The 19286-nt window shown below is 42.8% G+C and overlaps 1 protein-coding gene across 1 annotated transcript in view; it reads right to left on the bottom strand.

The window, feature by feature from the left end:
- The window catches only part of TBC1D2B (TBC1 domain family member 2B), a 90127-nt gene that overhangs the window by 40263 nt on the left and 30578 nt on the right, over positions 1–19286 (bottom strand). The window contains exon 3 of the mRNA XM_005906610.2: positions 16129–16294. Within this exon, the coding sequence (XP_005906672.2) occupies positions 16129–16294 (166 nt within the window). The remainder of the gene's footprint in view (positions 1–16128; positions 16295–19286) is intronic.

A 19286-nucleotide genomic window follows, 5' to 3' on the forward strand; every position in this document is an offset into this window, starting at 1 on the left:
AAGCCTCTTGATGAAAGTGAAAGTGGAGAGTGAAAAAGTTGGCTTAAAGCTCAACATTCAGAAAACGAAGATCATGGCATCTGGTCCCATCACTTCATGGGAAATAGATGGGGAAACAGTGTCAGACTTTATTTTTCTGGGCTCGAAAATCACTGCAGATGGTGACTGCAGCCATGAAATTAAAAGACGCTTACTCCTTGGAAGAAAAGTTATGACCAACCTAGATAGCATATTCAAAAGCAGAGACATTACTTTGCCAACAAAGGTTCGTCTAGTCAAGGCTATGGTTTTTCCTGTGGTCATGTATGGATATGAGAGTTGGACTGTGAAGAAGGCTGGGCGCCAAAGAATTGATGCTTTTGAACTGTGGTGTTGGAGAAGACTCTTGAGAGTCCCTTGGACTGCAAGGAGATCCAACCAGTCCATTCTGAAGGAGATCAGCCCTGGGATTTCTTTGGAAGGAATGATGCAAAAGCTGAAACTCCAGTACTTTGGCCAGCTCATGTGAAGAGTTGACTCACTGGAAAAGACTCTGTTGCTGGGAGGGATTGGGGGCAGGAGGAGAAAGGGACGACAGAGGATGAGATGGCTGGATGGCATCACTGACTTGACGGACGTTGAGTATGAGTGAACTCCGTGAGTTGGTGATGGACAGGGAGGCCTGGCGTGCTACGATTCATGGGGTCGCAAAGAGTCAGACACGACTGAGCGACTGATCTGATCTGATTTTTTTTTTTTTAAAAAGCAGAAATAACCAAAAGGGACTTGCAGACATGACTGAGATCTTGAGATGAGTTTACACTGGATGATCTGAGACAGCCCTGAATGTTATCATAAGTGTCCTTATAAGAGGGAGGCACAGGAAAATACCACTATAAAAAAAGGGGCTGGGTAAGGGACCAGGGAGGAAGAGTAGAGCAATGTGGCCATGGGCCGAGGAATGCTGGCAGCTTCCAGGAGTTGGCAGAGGCCAGGGAAGCGTTCTCTCCTGGAGCCTCCAGAAGGAACCAGCCCACTGACACCTTGACTTTAGCCCAGTGAGACTGATTTGGACCTCTGGTCTCCAGAACTCTAAGAGAATGAATTCATGTTGTTATAACCCACCGAGTTTATGGTAATTGTTAACAGCAGCCAGAGCAAACAAATACAGCTGGTCTCCAACAAGCTATCGCTCTTAGAATCATAGGCTTTGCAAGACTACTTTTTGTTACAGTCCATATTTCAACAGGCATTGAAGTTTGGAGCATCATGTCTAAAGTTAAAATATATTTACTGTTGATATAATGACTTGGGAAAGAAGTGTCATCAGAAAGGCCCTCTCCAAATCATCCTATATATTTAATATGGATAATGAGTTCACCAATTCTAAAGTCACCAGAACAAACATTTAATAAAATGTGCACTGCCTCATGTTTAAAAACAACTGGACTATATGATGATCTTTTACTTTTATCTAGTTTGTTTCACTTTTTCTATTTCATATTCAGTGCTCCCATTTCACTTAGTTTGTTTTCCAATTTCCCCATCTCTTACTTTTTTTTTTTTTTTATGTTCTTTCTCAAGCCTTTACCAAGCGCAGTAGAAAAGCTTTTGTATACACATATATATAATATGCATAATATATACCCTACAGAACTTAACGGATTTTTGCCTAACTAAAAAATTTAAGACATTTTGATTCCACATTTGACTTAGTATGAACAGAATGCTAGATTTCTAATAAAAGTAAATTGATATGCAACAGTTCACTGTATAGCACAGGGAACTACAGTCAATATCTCATAATAACCTATAATGGAAAATAATTTCAAAAGTAATATACGTGTTTCTGTGTAGCTGAATCACCATGCTGTGCACCTGAAATGCCGTAAGGTATAGTTAAACCTGAATACAATACATAAAGTGAGGAAAAAAGAAAAATATATAAACTGGGCTTTCATATGGGAAAGACTGAAGGCAGAAGGAGAAGGGGACGACAGAGGATGAGATGGCTGGATGGCATCACCGACTCGATGGACACGAGTTTGAGTGAGCTCCAGGGTTGGTGATGGACAGGGAGGCCTGGAGTGCTGCAATCCATGGGGTTGCAAAGAGTCGGACACGACTGAGCGACTGAACTGAACTGATGGGGGAAAAAAAATGTGCACTGCCTCCAAAAAAAAAAAAGAATCAAAGTGAAAATAATCTCATCATAGAATTTCCAGGCAGGTACAGCTCTACTGGCTCCCTGCTGCCCATAGGACAGACACTACCCCATCACTTCACCCTGGGCCTCCTGGCCTCTTCAGCAACTCTTCAGTCATCACCTCCGCTCAGCACCCTCCGCTCCCAGCGCATGAACTGGTGAACTCATGAGACCCTGCTCTACCTTCCACACCTTTGCAAAGGTGTCTCTGCACTTGCCCTTTCCTTTGGCAGGTCCCACCTGACACTTCAAGTCCCAAGTTAAAACTCATCCTCCACGGCACATCCTTGCCCTCCCAAACATCTCCCCCGCCACCCACTCAGTGCCCCTAGGGAGGTTCATGCTAGGAGGACATGCCAGGTTCAGCCTTCAACTGCAGCCTCCAGTGCTTTGTGACAGGACTCCTTACCTGCCTGTCTGTCTCCCCGGAGGACTGTAAGTACCTCAAAGGCAGGGAGGGACCACCTCTTATCCAAGGGAGCATGCATGCCACACAGGAAGAGGGGAGAAGAAAACACAAAGATGACTGGAGAGTGGGGGTACCCAGCCAGGGGCAGCCTTCAGAGCGGTGTTTCTCAAACTGTGGGTGGCAACCCATTAGCAGGTCAGGAGACTGAATTAAAGAGCCATAAAATCAATTTTGAGGGTCATGATGAGAACTGTTTTAATACACTGGAAGAAAAAACCTTAGCCTTACTAGATGTAATAGTTAAAATTTTATGAAATGTCTGTTTTGTGTGCTTACAAACACTATGCAGTTATGTATGAATAGATATTATTTGCTGTGGATTCCCAGTCAAAAAGGTAAATAACGCTTCCTTAGAGAGAAAGCCCTTCCCAGGAGGCCAAATAGAAAATACAGCACCCGAGGAACTGCAGTGCCCAGCAGGAGGGTGTGTGCCACCCACACATGTGTTCGGGGCTGAGGGCAGAAAAACCCTGAGGAGCAGGAAGAGAGGCTGTTTCTGGGCCGGGAAGGGTACTGAGCCTTTCACTTACTCATCATTCCTTCCTCCAGCAGGCTGCAGACACCTGACACACACAAGGGCCCGTGTGCAGAGCTGGGGATACACACGCCAGGACAGACGGGTCCCTGCCCTGGAGCTCCCAGCCCCCACCTGGGAGGTGGCCACAGACAAGAACGCAGAGAAACAGAATAATTGTAAGTGGAAGTAAGGCTGTGAACAAGAAGCACAGGGGTGAGTAGAACGAGGCTCCTATGAAGGGTGACCAGGAGTCACTAGGAGGAGGGAGTCCCACCAGCAAAAAGTCAGCCTGAGGCAGGGCCTGTAGGGAAGACAGCGTGTTTCCAGAACTCAAAGAGGCCAAGCAGGTGGGGAGGGGTGGGGGCGGGCGGGGAGGAGGCGGAAGGGGGAGATGAGCCCTATGGCCCTCGAGGCCACGTTCAGCAGTATGGCCTGCAGCCTAAGGCGAGGAGACTCTTCCTGCAAACCTTGAACTAGTGGTGAGAACTGACTGAGGTCACTGAGAGTAGGGTTCCTGCCACAGGTGGGCCCAGGCCCTGCAGAGGGTAACAGGAGCTGGCAGCTTCCCCTTCCCAGCCCCCAATTCTAAATACCATGGCAGACGTGGGCCAATCTTGTCCTCCCTTGGTGGCCCTGAATAAGGCACCTAAGTTCTCTGTTTCCCATGTCAAGGAGGATGACCACACATCCCAGCCAGGGTTATATGCCACAGCCATGGCTCCTCTCACAATTGCAGCGATTTTCAGAGTGGTGTCACACAACCATGCCCCTTCTGACGTGTGGGTTCCTGGAAGTGCGTGGCCAGTGGAGGTGGCGAGGACAGCTGGGACAGAGGTGCTGAGCGTGAACCCCACTCCCAGGAGATGTCAGCAAGGACTGGGCGCTGATGCAGCAGGGCGCAGACAGCCCGACCAGCTTGTGCAATCACTGAAATTCCACCGGCCAAGGAGTTGGCCACCCTCCTCCACACTCGCCTCTCTGGGAGGCCAGGCTTTAAATCATCAGTGTGGGGCAGCAGTATGGTGACTAAATTCTTTCTTGGTATAAACATAGCTCAGCTTTATAGGGAAAACCACAGATGAATACCACGTTACAGCTACTGGGCATGAATGACTTCCCCAAATTCACCAATCATCCCCTTGCTTTAGGCCCTCTGCTACAGACAGGGTGAGCCACCAGCCATGGTCCTAGCTAACCAAACCAGAACAGTCTCCTGAGAGCACCAGCCATTCACGGGAACAACTGTATCTACCTGGCCTGAGGGCTCAAGAGGGGAGCAAAAAACAAAGGGTCAGAGCAGGGCTAGCGGCAGGGCCAGCTGAAGACCCATCAGAGGCAAGACTGGAAGGATAAGGACGCTTTCTTAGCCAACCCAGTCTCCACACCCATCCTCCAGATAGACACCCTCTCCACTGATGGATAATAAAGACCCACTTCACTTACTGGCTCAGCGGGGGCAGGGTAACGACAGTGGCAGCAATACCAGCAGCACTGCATCGGGTAAGCACTCTCCACTGAGCACTTACACTGAGTCAGACACTCAGCCAGGCAGTTCTTACTAATAACCTTCACCTTCACACCCAACCAATAGGGAAGGGTATTCACACACACACACAAACACACACACGCCAATTTACTAATGGAGAATATAAGACTCAGAGAACTTAAAAAACTGGCTCAACATCACACAGCTAATGAGTAGCAGAGCTGTGATTCCAAAACCCAGGCTGATTACAAAGAGCACGAGCCGCAGCAAGACCCCACTCCTGCCGCTCACTCGTGTGTCAGGCACAGCTGAGCTCCTGGATGGACACCCAGTCCAGACCCACAGAACCACAGGGCCGTGCTCACCATCATCACATAACCTGTAGCATGGCTGCAGCCCGAGCACCTCCCACGCATACCCACCTCACTCGAATTCTGCACAGCTCCAGGGCACACAGTCACACTCCCACCGCCGAGCATGCACACTCACACAAGGATCAGCTAGAACTACACACAAGAGCCAATTCTTCTACCTGAAGTGATCTGGACTGTTAGTAGATTAATGAAAACCCTGGTTAAAGCAGGAAACCATTTACCAGTAACTTAGACACATGGACCGCTGAAGGCACACAGAAGCGTGCACTGGCGTGCCAGCCCCCTAAGGGAGGCCGGCCAAGGCTTCCTCCTGAGTCTGGGGCTACTGACCATGGCTCCCTGGTATCTTTCCTGGATAAATCACACCCATAAGACATTATCTGACTTTTCTAAATTTGTTCTGCTTCTTTTTAAAAAGTAGTTTAGGGACTTAAAGTTGAAAAACAATCTAAGCATAGAATCTTTATAGGTTTTGAACAATTTTTTTTCTCCTATCTTTCACAACTGTGTCACCCACATCCTGGCTATTTTTTAGTGACTCACCTTTATCAAATTTCCCCCATGCATTTAACTTGCTTTTTCACAGAAAAAGCAACTGATTTTAACATGTTATGGGTTTACTAAGTGTTTCACTCAATTATATAATTACAGTAACATGTACAACTAGTTAGCATTAACTAGTTAGGAACAAAGTCAGCCAGCTCTTGGTAAGTTTGCAGCTGGCTGGTGGGAGTAGGGGCACAGAGTGCCCTGCAGTAGCCCTTAATCTCCTGCAGTCATTGAGGACCACGGCTCTATAGAGACAATTTAAAATACCAGGTAAACAGGGCAGCTGGTGGAAGCTGGTTAGGAGAGTTTCAACTGTATTGATAAACAGAATAAAAACACAGCAGACAAGCATTCAATTATCCCTTAAGCCCTGATGACACTCTAAAATACCATTTAAATTTATATAAAATATATGTAATTTTTAAGCCATTAGTTTATAATACAGAAATTTGTTTTAATATTTCTATGGTCATTAAAACCTCTCAAAAAAACAAACAAAAAAAATCTCTGTGCATCTAAAGCATTTTACTGGATATTTAAACCTTTTTTAAGCACGCTGCAAACAAAAAAAGAAAACAAAAACCATAAACACCTAAGATCCATATGCCAATCAACAAACATCAGGGTTTTTACAGAAAGTGGCCCCCTGGACCACCATGGAGAATGGCTTTGCCATGGGCTGTGTCCCCCCAACAAAGGCAGCAACTAACCCTCATCCAGTACTTAGTGAGGGTCAGGTGCTGCTCAAAGTAGTCTATATGCATTAAATTACCACCACCATCATGCTGATCTCCCAGAGTAAGTGTGATTATTACCCCCATCTTACAAATGAACGTTAAGTAATCCGCCCAAGTTATGCAGCTTCAAGTCATAGAGCTGGGAACTGAACTTGGCTGCCTGGTTCTTAATCACTGGGCTATGGTGGGAAGGCACAGCTGATAGAAGATAACTCCTAGTGTGACCTTCAACCCTGAATGTGAACTGTCGTTGTTAAGGCAAAGGTGACACGTGCTCACTTGCTTAGGGGAAACACACTCTGTAATCAGAAAGCCCCCAGTGTTACGAGTCTGTCTCCCCATTCCATTATCTAACTTTGAGGGCAGATGGAACTAGTCAGGCATGAAAATCTGGCACATCAATCATTTCCTAACTATGTTCTTACAACAAGAGGTGGAAGGAACACTGGGCTCCAATCAAGGCACCACGGTGCCTTTCAGATCTTCCACACACTTGCTATGTGTCTTGAGCAAGTCACCTTACTGACAGGGACAGAGAAAAGGGAAACAGTAGGTGATTGAATAGTTAATTCCAATAAGGGACAGTAATTAAAGTATGGGAGATTCCTGTAAGTTAATGATCAATCAAGAAAACAGGTCTGCCTAGCAACAAAACCATGGAACAGAAGCGTAAGACACACCCCAAACAATATGTCAACGGTGGAATGAGACCCACATCCTACCCAGTGATGTCAGTAAGCTGCTGCTGCTAAGTCGCTTCAGTCATGTCCGACTCTATGAGACCCCTTAGACGGCAGCCCACCAGGTTCCCCCCGTCCCTGGGATTCTCCAGGCAAGAACACTGGAGTGGGTTGTCAGTAAGCTAATGACCCCTAAACATGCTCTCTGCACACATAAAAAACAATAATTTGGGTAAGGTGACATTTCAAAGTGAAAGACCCTCATTAAACTGAGATTTGAAATCATTTTTCCATAGCACCATGACAGTCCTGGATGGGCCATCCAGGGCCAAAAACTCCCCCACCCAACATGTTGGGAGAGTTAAAGACTCAAAGAATGAGGAAGAAGGTGGTCTTATTCCCCTCCCCTCTTTTTCTCTGATTATACAACTGCAGCCCACTAAGTTCTTGGGGTGGCACCCTCTTGCCTGCCTGCGTGTAAATCTCATGAGCATCCTGTTCCAATAAATCACTTCTTCTCTATCACTTTGCCTCTCAATGAATTCTTTCTGTCCTGAGACGTAAAGAACCGAGCTCCTCAGAGCCCCTGAGACACTTTTCTGAGGTTTCTTTACCTCTCTTAAGTGCCAACTTTTTAACATGTAAAATAAAGGGGTCATCTCTTGGCGACTTTCTAACCTTTTTAGGAGAGTAGAACCCTTTCTTTGGTCTAACAGGTTGAGGTCAGTGAGAGCAGTGCTGCTCTAGCTGCAGGCATCCAGGCAGAGAGCCCCGCCTTGCCTCCTCCCTCCCACCTTCCCCTCAGTGCTGGCTGGCGAGGGACTGAATCAGAGGAGATGGGGCACGCCAGGCAGAAGGACACACCCTGAGTGATGGTCCTGGGTGAAGAGCAAAGCACAGAATGGCCAGAAAATAGCAGTTCAAGGAGTGAGAACTTGGGGAAACAGTGACTGAAGGAACAAGCCACTTCTTGGATCCATAAGTGAGGGGAGGACACAGGGCATGCCGCTACCCCCCAATACTGGAGAGGCAGGCCGATACAGGGAGTCACAGCTTATTGGAGCAGAAACTCAACTAGGGAACCAGTGCCAGGGGAGGAAAACTCACTGTAACTGCTGGCTTGCTGGAGGCTCAGTACAGACACCTCTGTGAGTTAAAAACTCCAGGGGACCCAGTCACAAGGGAGCTCATGGTATTGTGAGACTTACCTCCAGGGCTAAACAACGTTCCCACAGTGAATAGCAGAGAAAAATCCCCTCTGATTTCTGGCAGGGAGAGGGGAAAAGGAATAATTTTTAAATATTCCAGAGCTCTCTGCTCTTAACAAGGCCTGCCTTCCAGGAAAACTATTAACCAGAGCCTAACCTGGGTATTACTGGAGCCCAAATGACCTGTGGGAAGGGAAATACCCAACTCTAGCCCATTCTAGCCATCCTGCCCCATCTAAGGGGGAATAAAAATACTGAGAAACGCTTGTGAAGTTCACACTGCAGAGGCACAGGCTCACTAAGAGCCTGAGCCCTAATCACAGGACTATACAACACTTCCTCACCTCCCACACCTCATCACCATATTACTAAACGCCTATTTACAGCAGTTCCTTCAACCCAGAACACTATGTTCAGCTACAAGGCAAAACTGCAAAGCATATCAAAAGGCAAAAAAACTCCACAGTTTGAAGAGATAAACAAGCATCAGAACCAGACATAGCCAGGATGCTGGAGTATCAGACTGGGGATTTACAACTATAATTAATGTGCTCAGGGCTCTGATGGATAAGACAGCATGCAAGAACAGCCAGCCAGGGCTTCCCTAGTGGTCCAGTGGTTAAGAATCTGACTTGCCACGCAGGGACACCAGTGTGATCCCTGATCTGGGAAGATTCCCACATGCCATGGGGCAACTAAGCCCATGCCCCACAACTACTGAGCCTGGAAGCCACAGTACTATGCCCGAGTGCCACAGCTACTGAAGCCTGCACACCCTACAGCCTATGCTCTGCAACAAGAGAAGCCACTGAAATGAGGACCCCGAGGACCACAACAAACAGCACCCGCTCACCACAACTACATAAAGCCCGCACACAGCAACGAAGACCCACCACAGCCAAGACTCAAAACCAATGAAAAAGAACAGACAGCGTAAGCCAAGGTGGAGATGCTAAAAAAAGAACAAAAAATAAATTCTAGAGGCAAAAACACTGCAAAAAAACGAAGAATGTCTTTGATGGGCTTATGAATAAACCGGACACAGTTAAACTGAGTATACAGATATCCCGATAGAATCCCCCAAAACTAAAAGGCAAAGAGAACAAAGGCTGGAAAAAAAAAGAAAAAGGAAGAGAGCACCCATGAGGCAACCACAAAGGGTATAACACACACACAATGGGCATCCAGAAGCAGAAGAAAGAGAGGGAAAAGAAGAAGTACTTGGCACGATAAATGCCAAAAAGCCCACAGCATGGCACACCATTTTCAAATTACAGAAAATCAAAGATAAAAAACTCTGGAAGAAGCAAAGGAAAAGAACTTCCTCACCTATAGAAGAACAAAGACAATTACATGTGACCTCTCCTCAGAAACTCTGCAAATAAAAACAGACTGAAATATTTAAAGTGTCGGGAGAAAAAAAATTATCCCACCAATCGAGAACTCTGTAAAGTGTGAAATTATCCTTCAAAAGTGAAGAAGAATTTTTTAAAAAGTAGACTTTCTCAGGCAAAAAAAAAATTTTTGAGGGAATCTATTGCTAGTAGATTTGGCTTGCAAGAAACACTAAGTTCTTTAGAAAGAAGAAAAATAATATAGGTGAGAAACTCAGATTCAACATAAAGGAAGAGTACTGAAGAAGGAATAAATAAAATAAAAACATTTTCCTATTTTCCTTATTCTAATTGATCTAATAGATAACAGTCTATTCAAAATAATAATACTAGGAATGTCCACTTATGTATATCTGTTATGTGTATGTTCAGTTCAGTTGCTCAGTCATGTCCGACTCTTTGAAACCCCATTGACTGCAGCATGCCAGGCTTCTCTGTCCATCATCACCTCCCAGAGCTTCCTCACACTCATGTCCATCGAGTTGGTGATGCCATCCAACCATCTCATCCTCTGTTGTCCCCTTCTCCTCCCACCTTCAATGTTTCCCAGCATCAGGGTCTTTTCAAATGAGTCAGTTCTTCACATCAGGTGGCCAAAGTATTGGAGTTTCAGCTTCAGCATCAGTCCTTCCAATGAGCATTCAGGACTGACTTCCTTTAGAATGGACTGGTTGGATCTCCTTGCAGTCCAAGGGACTCTCAAGCATCTCCTCCAACACCACAGTTCAAAAACATCAATTCTTTGGCGCTCAGATTTCTTTATAGTCCAACTCTCACATCTGTACATGACTACTGGAAAAACCATAGCTTTAACTAGATGGACCTTTGTTGGCGAAGTAATGTCTCTGCTTTTTAACATGCTGTCTACGTTGCTCACAGCTTTTCTTCCAAGGAGCAAGCACTTTTAATTTCATGGCGGAAGTCACCATCTACAGTGATTTTGGAGCCCAAGAAAACAGTCTCGCTGTTTCCATTGTTTCCCCATTTTTTGCCATGTATATGTTATGCTGATATATGTTTTACATATGTATAAACTTATTATGCATATATTGTGGATGCTTATGTATATATTTTTTGTATATATGTGCTATTTATGCTTCATATATAAGTGAAATGAATAATAGCAATAATATAAGGAACTAGAGTGGATAATTAGGATTATTTTGTTGTTATAACATACTCACACAACCTGTAAAGTGGAATAGTGTTATTTCAAAGTGGACTTGAATTCATTGTAAACATATATTGGAAACCCTAGGGTAACCACTAAAAAGGAAAAAAAAAAAAAACAGGAAGAAGTATAACTGATGTGCCAAGAAAGGAAAGAAAATGGAACCATAAAAAATGTTCAATTAAACTACAAAAGGCAGTAAGGAAGTGGAAGACAAAAATAGCAACAAAGAACAAGGATAACAAATGTTAACAGAAAACACCCTAATGAATGCAGTATACATTAATCCAACTAAATCAATAATCACTTTGAATGTCAATGGTGTAAATGTATCAATTAAAAGACTCAAATTGCCAGAACTGATCAAAAATCAGCTCACAACTATATGTTATCTGCAAGAAATCCGCCTTAAAATAAAGATGCAAATAGATTAAAGTAAATAGAGAAAAATATATTGTGCTAATATTAACCAAAAGAAAGTGGGAGAGCTATATTAAATTCAGAGAGAGTGGACTTCCAAGTAAGGGAAGTTATCAGGGATAAAGGAGGCCAGGACATGATGATAAAGGGGTCAATTATTCAAGAAGACATAAAATTCTTAATGTGTATGCACCTAACAACAGAGCATTTAAAGTATGTGAGGCAAAAACTGATAGCCCTGAAAGGAGAAATAGATGAATCCACCAACACAGACGGAGTCTTAAGTACCCCTCTATCTGACACAGACAAATCCAGCAGGCAAAAATCAGTAAGGACACAGGTGAACTCAACAACACCATTCATCAACTTGTATAAATGACATCTACAAATCACTTCATCCAGCAAGAGCAGAAAATACATTTTCCTCATATGGAACACTCATCAGGACAGATTACATTCTGGGCCATAAAATACACATTAACAAATTTAAAGAACAGAAATCATACAATGTCTGCTTTTAAACCAAAGTAGAATTAAACCAGAAATCAGTAACAGAAAGGTTATCAACAACAAGAAAATCAAGTATGTGGAGATTAAACAACACATATTCAATTGACATGTGAGTCAAAGAAGACATCTCAATACAAGTTTTAAAATATTTTTAACAAATGAACACATAAATTATCAAAATTTGCACAATGCAGCAAAACCAGTGCTTAGAGGGAAATGTATAGCACTGGATGTATATAATAGAAAAGATGAAAGATCTAAAATCAGTAATCTAAGTTTCTACCTTAGGACACTAGAAAAAGAAGAGAAAATTAAATCCAAAGTAAGCAGAAGAAAATAAATAATAAGAATTAGAGCAGAAATCAATAAAATTGAAAACAGGAAATCAATACAGAAAAAAATGAAAACAAAGCTGGTTCTTTGAAGAGATCAACTGGTGTGGTAAGTCTCTAGCTGGGCTAACTAAGGAAAAAAGAGATGATGCTAATTACAAATACCAGAGATTAAAGAGGGAAAATAACCACGGATTCTTTGGAAACTAAAAGAATAAGCAAGAAATACAATAAAAAAACTCAATTCCCATAAATTTGATAACTTAGATGAAACGGACCAATTCCTTGAGAGGCACAATCTGCCAAAACTCACATGAGAAGAAATAAATGATCTGAATAGGATATACATGCTCTTTAAATGGAATAAATAATCTTCCAAAACAGAAAGCACAGGTGCAAATGGGTTCACTGGTAAATTCTACTAAACATTTAAGAAAGAAATTATATTAATTATCCACAGTCTCTTTGAGAGGATAGAAGCAGAAAGAATACTTCCTAACTCATTCTATGAGGCCAGTATTCCCCTACTAAAGACAGTATAAGAAAAGAAACTACAGACCAATGTCTCTCATGAACACAGATATAAAAATCCTCAACAAAATATTAGCATATCAAATTCAACAATGTATAAAAAGAACTATACTTCACAACGAACTAAGATTTATCCCAGGTAAGCAAGACTCATTCAACATTCAAAATCAATTAACATAATTCATATCACAGACTAGAAAAGGAAAACCACATAATCATATCAATTCACACAGAAAATGCGTCTGACAAAATCCAACACCCATTCATGATAAAAACTCTCAATAAACTAGGAATAGAGGGAACTTTCTCAACTTGATAAAGACCATCTACAAAAAATCCTAAAATTAACATCCTATTTAATGGCCAGAAACCTGAAGCATTTTCACTAAGACCAGGCTAAGGCTGAGTGAGCATGTGCCAAGTTGTGTCCGACTCTTTGTGACCCCATGGACTGTAGCCCACCAGGCTCCTCTGTCCATGGGATTCTCCATGCAGGATTACTGGAGTGGGTTGCCATTTCCTCCTCCAGGGTATCTTTCCGACCCGGGTATTGAACCTGGGTCTCCTGTGTTACTTGCATTACAGGCAGATTCTTTACCACTTGAGCCACTGGGGAAGCCCCCACTAAGACCATGTACCAGGCAAAGATGCCTCCTCCCACCACTCCTTTTCAGCTCTGTACTGCAAATCTTGCTAATACAATAAGGCAAAGAAAAGAAAGTACCGGTAAGGAAGTAAAGACATTGGTAAGGAAGACATAAAACTGTTCATAGATGACACAACCATCTATGTAGAAAATCTGAAAAGATTAACCAAAACATTCTTGGGACTAGTAAGTGATTATATCAAGGTTGTACAATATGAGATTAACATATAAAATTCAACTGTTTTCCTACATACCAACAATGAACAAATGGAATTTGAAATTAACAATACAGTATCATTTACATTAGCACCAAGAAAGTAAAATACTTAGGTATATAAATCTAACAAAATATACATATAAGATCTATATATAAGGAAAACTACAAAACTCTGATGAATGAAATCAAAGAAGAACAAAATAAATGGAGAAATATTCCACACTCATGGTGAGAAAGCCTCAGTATTGTCAGTTCTTCCCAATTTTATCTACAGATTCAATGTGTGCATGCATGCCAAGTCACTTCAGTTGTGTCTGACTCTCTGCGACCCTATGGGTCATAGCCCACCAGGCTCTTCTGTCCTTGGGATTCTCCAGGCAAGAATACTGGAGTGGGTCCCAGTGCCCTCTTAGAGGGGATCTTCTCACCCAGCGTGTTGAACCCACGCTTCTTCCATCTCCTGCACTGGCAGGTGGGTTCTTTACCACTAGCACCACCTGGGAAGCAATGCAATCCCAGTCAAAATCCTGGCAAGTTATTTTGTGATTATCGACAAAATGATTCTAACGTTTATATGGAGAGGGAAAAGACTTAGACTATCCAACGCAATAACTGAAGGAGAATAAAGCTGGAAGACTGACACTATTCTACTTTGAGACCTACTATAAAGCTGAAGAATTGATGCTTTTGAACTGTGGTGCTGGAGAAGACTCTTGAGAGTCCCTTGGACTGCAAGGAGATCCAACCAGTCCATTCTGAAGGAGATCAGCCCTGGGATTTCTTTGGAGGGAATGATGCTGAAGCTGAAACTCCAGTACTTTGGCCACCTCATGCGAAGAGTTGACTCATTGGAAAAGACTCTGATGCTAGGAGGGATTGGGGGCAGGAGGAGAAGGGGACGACAGAGGATGAGACGGCTGGATGGCATCACTGACTCGATGGACGTGAGTCTCAGTGAACTCCGGGAGTTGGTTATGGACAGGGAGGCCTGGCGTGCTGCGCTTCATGGGGTCGCAAAGAGTCGGACACGACTGAGCGACCAAACTGAACTGAACTGATAAAGCTATGGTAATCAAGACAGTGTGGTACTGGCAAAAGAAAAGACAAATACATTAATAGAACATAAGAGAGAATCCAGAAATAGAACCGCATAAATACAATCAACTGATCACTGGCAAAGAAGCAAAGACAATGCAACGGAGCAAAGACTACCTCTTCAACAAACAGTGCTGGAGCAACTAGACTCTCACATGCAAAAGAAAGAACCAGACACAGAGACCATATATGCTTCACAAAAATTGACTCAAAATGGATCACAGATGTAAATGTTAAACTCAAAACTACAGAACTACAAGTTAACATTAACATGGAAGGAAACCTACAGAACCTTGGGTATGGTGAAACCTTTTTAGATATAATAACAAAGACATGATCTTGAAAGAAATAATTGATAAGCTGGACTTGATTAAAATTAAAAACTTCTGCTCTGTGAAAGACAATATTGAGAGAATTAGATGATAGTCACAGGCTGGGAAAATATATTTACAAAAGACAAATCTGACAAAGGACTGCTATTCAAAATACACAGAGTCCTTAAAATGCAACAATAAGAAAACAAACAACCCAATCTTAAAAATGGCCAAAGACCTTAACAGACACTCCACCAAAGAAGATAAACAAGCGGCAAATACGCATATGAAAAATGGTCCACCTCATATGTCATCAAGGAAATGACAATTAAACCAACAAGCTACCACTAAACAACTACTGAAACAGCCAGAACCCGGAACGCTGACGACATGAAACGCTGGCAAGGATATGGTGCAACAGGAACTCTCATTTATTGTTGGTAGAAACGAAGGCAAAGTGGTACGTTTCAGAAGACCGCCTGGCAGTCTCACAAAACTCAACATGCTCTGACCATAGGATCCAACATGTTCCTTGATATTTACTCAAAGAAGCTGAAAAATTATGTCTTCATAAAACCTGCACACAGATGTTTACAGCAACTATATTCACAGTAGCCCAAAAGTGGAAAGAATCCAAACGCCCATTAACTGAAGGACGAATAAACAAAATGTGGTATACCCACATAACAGAGTATTATTCCACAATAAAGAGAAATGAAATATTGATGAAGTCCTGACACATGCTACAACTTGGATGAAAACCTTAAAAACATTACGCTCAGTGAAAGAAGCAAGATGAGGTACCGTAGGATGTCACTCCTAGGAAATATGCAGCATCAGCAAATCCACTGAGACAAAAAAGTAGATAAGGGCAGGATAGGAAGAAGGTGTTTGGGGGAAACAGGAAGGGATTGCTAATGGGTCCTGGGGTTTCCTTTTGGCATGGTGAAAATTATTCTGAAACTGACTGTGGTGATACTCATTCAACTCTGCAGCCTGGGAGCCTTGTGACCATAGGCAAGGACTCCTCCTGAGCCAATTGTTGTCTCCAGAAAATGTCAACCATATGACCATATGTCAATCACCGAGTATGGTAATACTCAAACAATTAAACCCTGAGTGTGAAAGCATCAGGCACTTAACAGGAGTCCCATACAAGCTAAAAGTATGCGAAAGTACCTTGTGACCAATACCTTCACAGATGCCAGGTGATTTTATAATCTCACATATAAAATTATACATTATCAGAAATAATCCATTTTCAGTTTCACATAATGCTTTCCAAAGACTCACCTGAGCTCCGTGCCCCACTGTTTAAAAGAGAAGTTAATAGAATTCGGAGGCCCTGGGGCGGGCTGATTTGCAGCTTGCTCTCCTACCAGCTCTCCAGGGGCAGCTTCCACAGCTAGGACATTTCTGGCTTTTTCTGCAGAAGCATTTGAGTGCAGGTTAATTAAATCTGAAAGAAAGGCAAACAAGGGTCAGTTATTCAACGATTCCACAGGGAACTTGATATCCTACATAATACACTATCTTGATAAACTATACAAAATTTTACATAATATATATTACAGTATTTTTAAGTGTTTGTTTTTGGTTGCGCTGGGTCTTCGTTGCTGCACGCAGCCTTTCTCTAGTTGGGGTGAGTGGAGGCCACTCTTCGTTGCTGTGCACGGGCTTCTCACTGCGGTAGCTTCTCTGGTTGCAGAGCACAAGCTCTTGGGCGTTCGGGCTTCAGGAGTGTGGTGCACAGGCTTAGTTGCTACAAGGCTCGTGGGATCTTCCCAGACCAAGGATTGAACCTGTGCCTCCTGCACTGGCAGGTGGATTCTTATACACTGTACCACCAGGGAAATCCAATATTACAGAATATTTTTAATGTGTACTACATACAAATACAATCTGTAGATGACTAGGGTGTTCTGTAAACATTTTCGTCTAAAGCTGATCCACGTTCCTCAGAGGAAGGTTGTACATACTTCAAACCACCAAGTGTTAACAGCAAAAGCACAGGGAAAATAGCTAGAGCTCATCTCTGCTGTCTTGTAGATCAGTAAACCCAGTATAAAGCTGTGATCATGGTCTACTTACCTATACCAATAAGGAACAATTTCCAGGATAAACTGTTATGTTAAAAAAAAAACTGCAGACCAGATTACACTAATGCCCTTTTTTGTAAGAGGGGAATAGAATATATACATACTTACTAATTGCAAATAGTGACACTGAAAAAATAAGTTTGTACACAAAGGCCAGCAGTTCAGTAAATTCACAGGCAAATGCATTGATGCTAAAGCCTGATCAAATCCGAAACTATATCTTAAAAATGTAAACATTTGAAATATTTGAGGTTGCAATGATATGCTGTCCAGAATTTGCTTCAAGATAACAATATTTTGTTATTTAACAAATAAATGATATCCACCCCAAACAACATGTTATTTGCTTCCAAATAATAAAATTAAGTGGGTAAGTATATCAATGAAACAAAATGAGCCATGAAATACTAATCGTTCAAACTACCTAATAAACATGTGGGTAATATTACGTTATTCTCTCTGCATATGCTTAAAATTTCCCATAATAAAAACTTACTTTTCTAAAGTTCTGGTAAAATGTATCCAATAATAAATATTTTGTATTCTTCCCAACTGTATAATCTCTCTGAGAATATACATGTTTGTAAACAGAGTACATCATGAGAAACGCTGGACTGGAAGAAGCACAAGCTGGAATCAAGATTGCCGGGAGAAATATCAATAACCTCAGATATGCAGATGATACCACCCTTATGGCAGAAAGTGAAGAGGAACTCAAAAGCCTCTTGATGAAAGTGAAAGAGAAGAGTGAAAAAGTTGGCTTAAAGCTCAACACTCAGAAAACAAAGATCATGGCATCTGGTCCCATCACTTCATGGGAAATAGATGGGAAACAGTGGAAACAGTGTCAGACTTTATTTTTTTGAGTTCCAAAATCACTGTGGATGGTGACTGCAGCCATGAAATTAATTTGTAATTAATTTCTTCCAGCTCACTCCTTGGAAGAAAAGTTATGACCAACCTAGATAGCATATTCAAAAGCAGAGACATTACCTTGCCAACAAAGGTTCGTCTAGTCAAGGCTATGGTTTTTCCAGTGGTCATGTATGGATGTGAGAGTTGGACTGTGAAGAAGGCTGAGCGCCAAAGAATTGATGCTTTTGAACTGTGGTGTTGGAGAAGACTCTTGAGAGTCCCTTGGACTGCAAGGAGATCCAACCAGTCCATTCTGAAGGAGATCAGCCCTGGGATTTCTTTGGAAGGAATGATGCTAAAGCTGAAACTCCAGTACTTTGGCCAGCTCATGTGAAGAGTTGACTCATTGGAAAAGACTCTGATGCTGGGAAGGATTGGGGGCAGGAGGAGAAGGGGACGACAGAGGATGAGATGGCTGGATGGCATCACTGACTCGATGGATGTGAGTCTCAGTGAACTCCAGGAGATGGTGATGGACAGGGAGGCCTGGCGTGCTGCGATTCATGGGGTCGCAAAGAGTCAGACACGACGGAGTGACTGAACTGAACTGAACTGAAACAGAATTTAACACTGTTTCATGATCATCAATTTGATCCATACTTCCCTGGAATAAAACATCCCTAGATTGGTAATGTCAATCATCACTTTCTGTGGAAACAATCAGAATGGAATGCTGGACAGATATCCAAGAAAACATTTACTTTCTAATCAGATGAGCACACAACCTGAGCTCACTCAGGACAAGTCCCTGTGAAGGTCACTGAGCACAGGAAGACAGAGAAGGCAGAGCACAGGAAACACTGGAGTCAGGAGTCCTTGCAAACTGACGCTCCAAGTGAGAACACCTATCGGCGGGCTCGTACTTTGCTGGCAGGTCACTCACTTGACCGTAGCCAGTGTGGGAAGGGCTCCGGAAACACATTGGGAAAAGTAGGCTGGGTGTGACACGAACTGACTCTCTGTATCCCTCAGGGGAACTGGGGCCTGGCCAGGAGAGTCAACACCTGGCTCATAGTAGGGTTCTGAGTAGGAAGAGCAAGAATTTGTGTTGGGAGACAGAAGAACTATGGGCTTGGCAATGGACTACAAGATTAAGTCAAGAAGGCCAGAAATTACAAACCACCTGATTCCTGATTCAAATGATGACTGTGTATGAAGCATGAGGTGCTCAGGGGACAACAAACGATCAGACAGAGTCCTTGCCCTAAAGGAGAACACATCTAGGAGAAAGACATAAAATAATAAAATGTTAAGCTCCAAGTCACCACTGAAGGCATGGAGTCCCTGGTATCCAGACCTTCCTCTGGATTTTCCACAGGACAGAAGGAAGGGGTCCTGCCCTCAGCTTCAACCACAGTGGTTCCTCTTTTCACTCTTTTATATCCTGGAGTTCCCCTTGAGATTACATTTGGGGAAAGAAAAAAAGAGTTCCAAAAA

This window comes from Bos mutus, chromosome 21 (assembly GCF_027580195.1).
Source record: "Bos mutus isolate GX-2022 chromosome 21, NWIPB_WYAK_1.1, whole genome shotgun sequence".
In the NCBI taxonomy this organism is placed as follows: Eukaryota; Metazoa; Chordata; class Mammalia; order Artiodactyla; family Bovidae; genus Bos; species Bos mutus.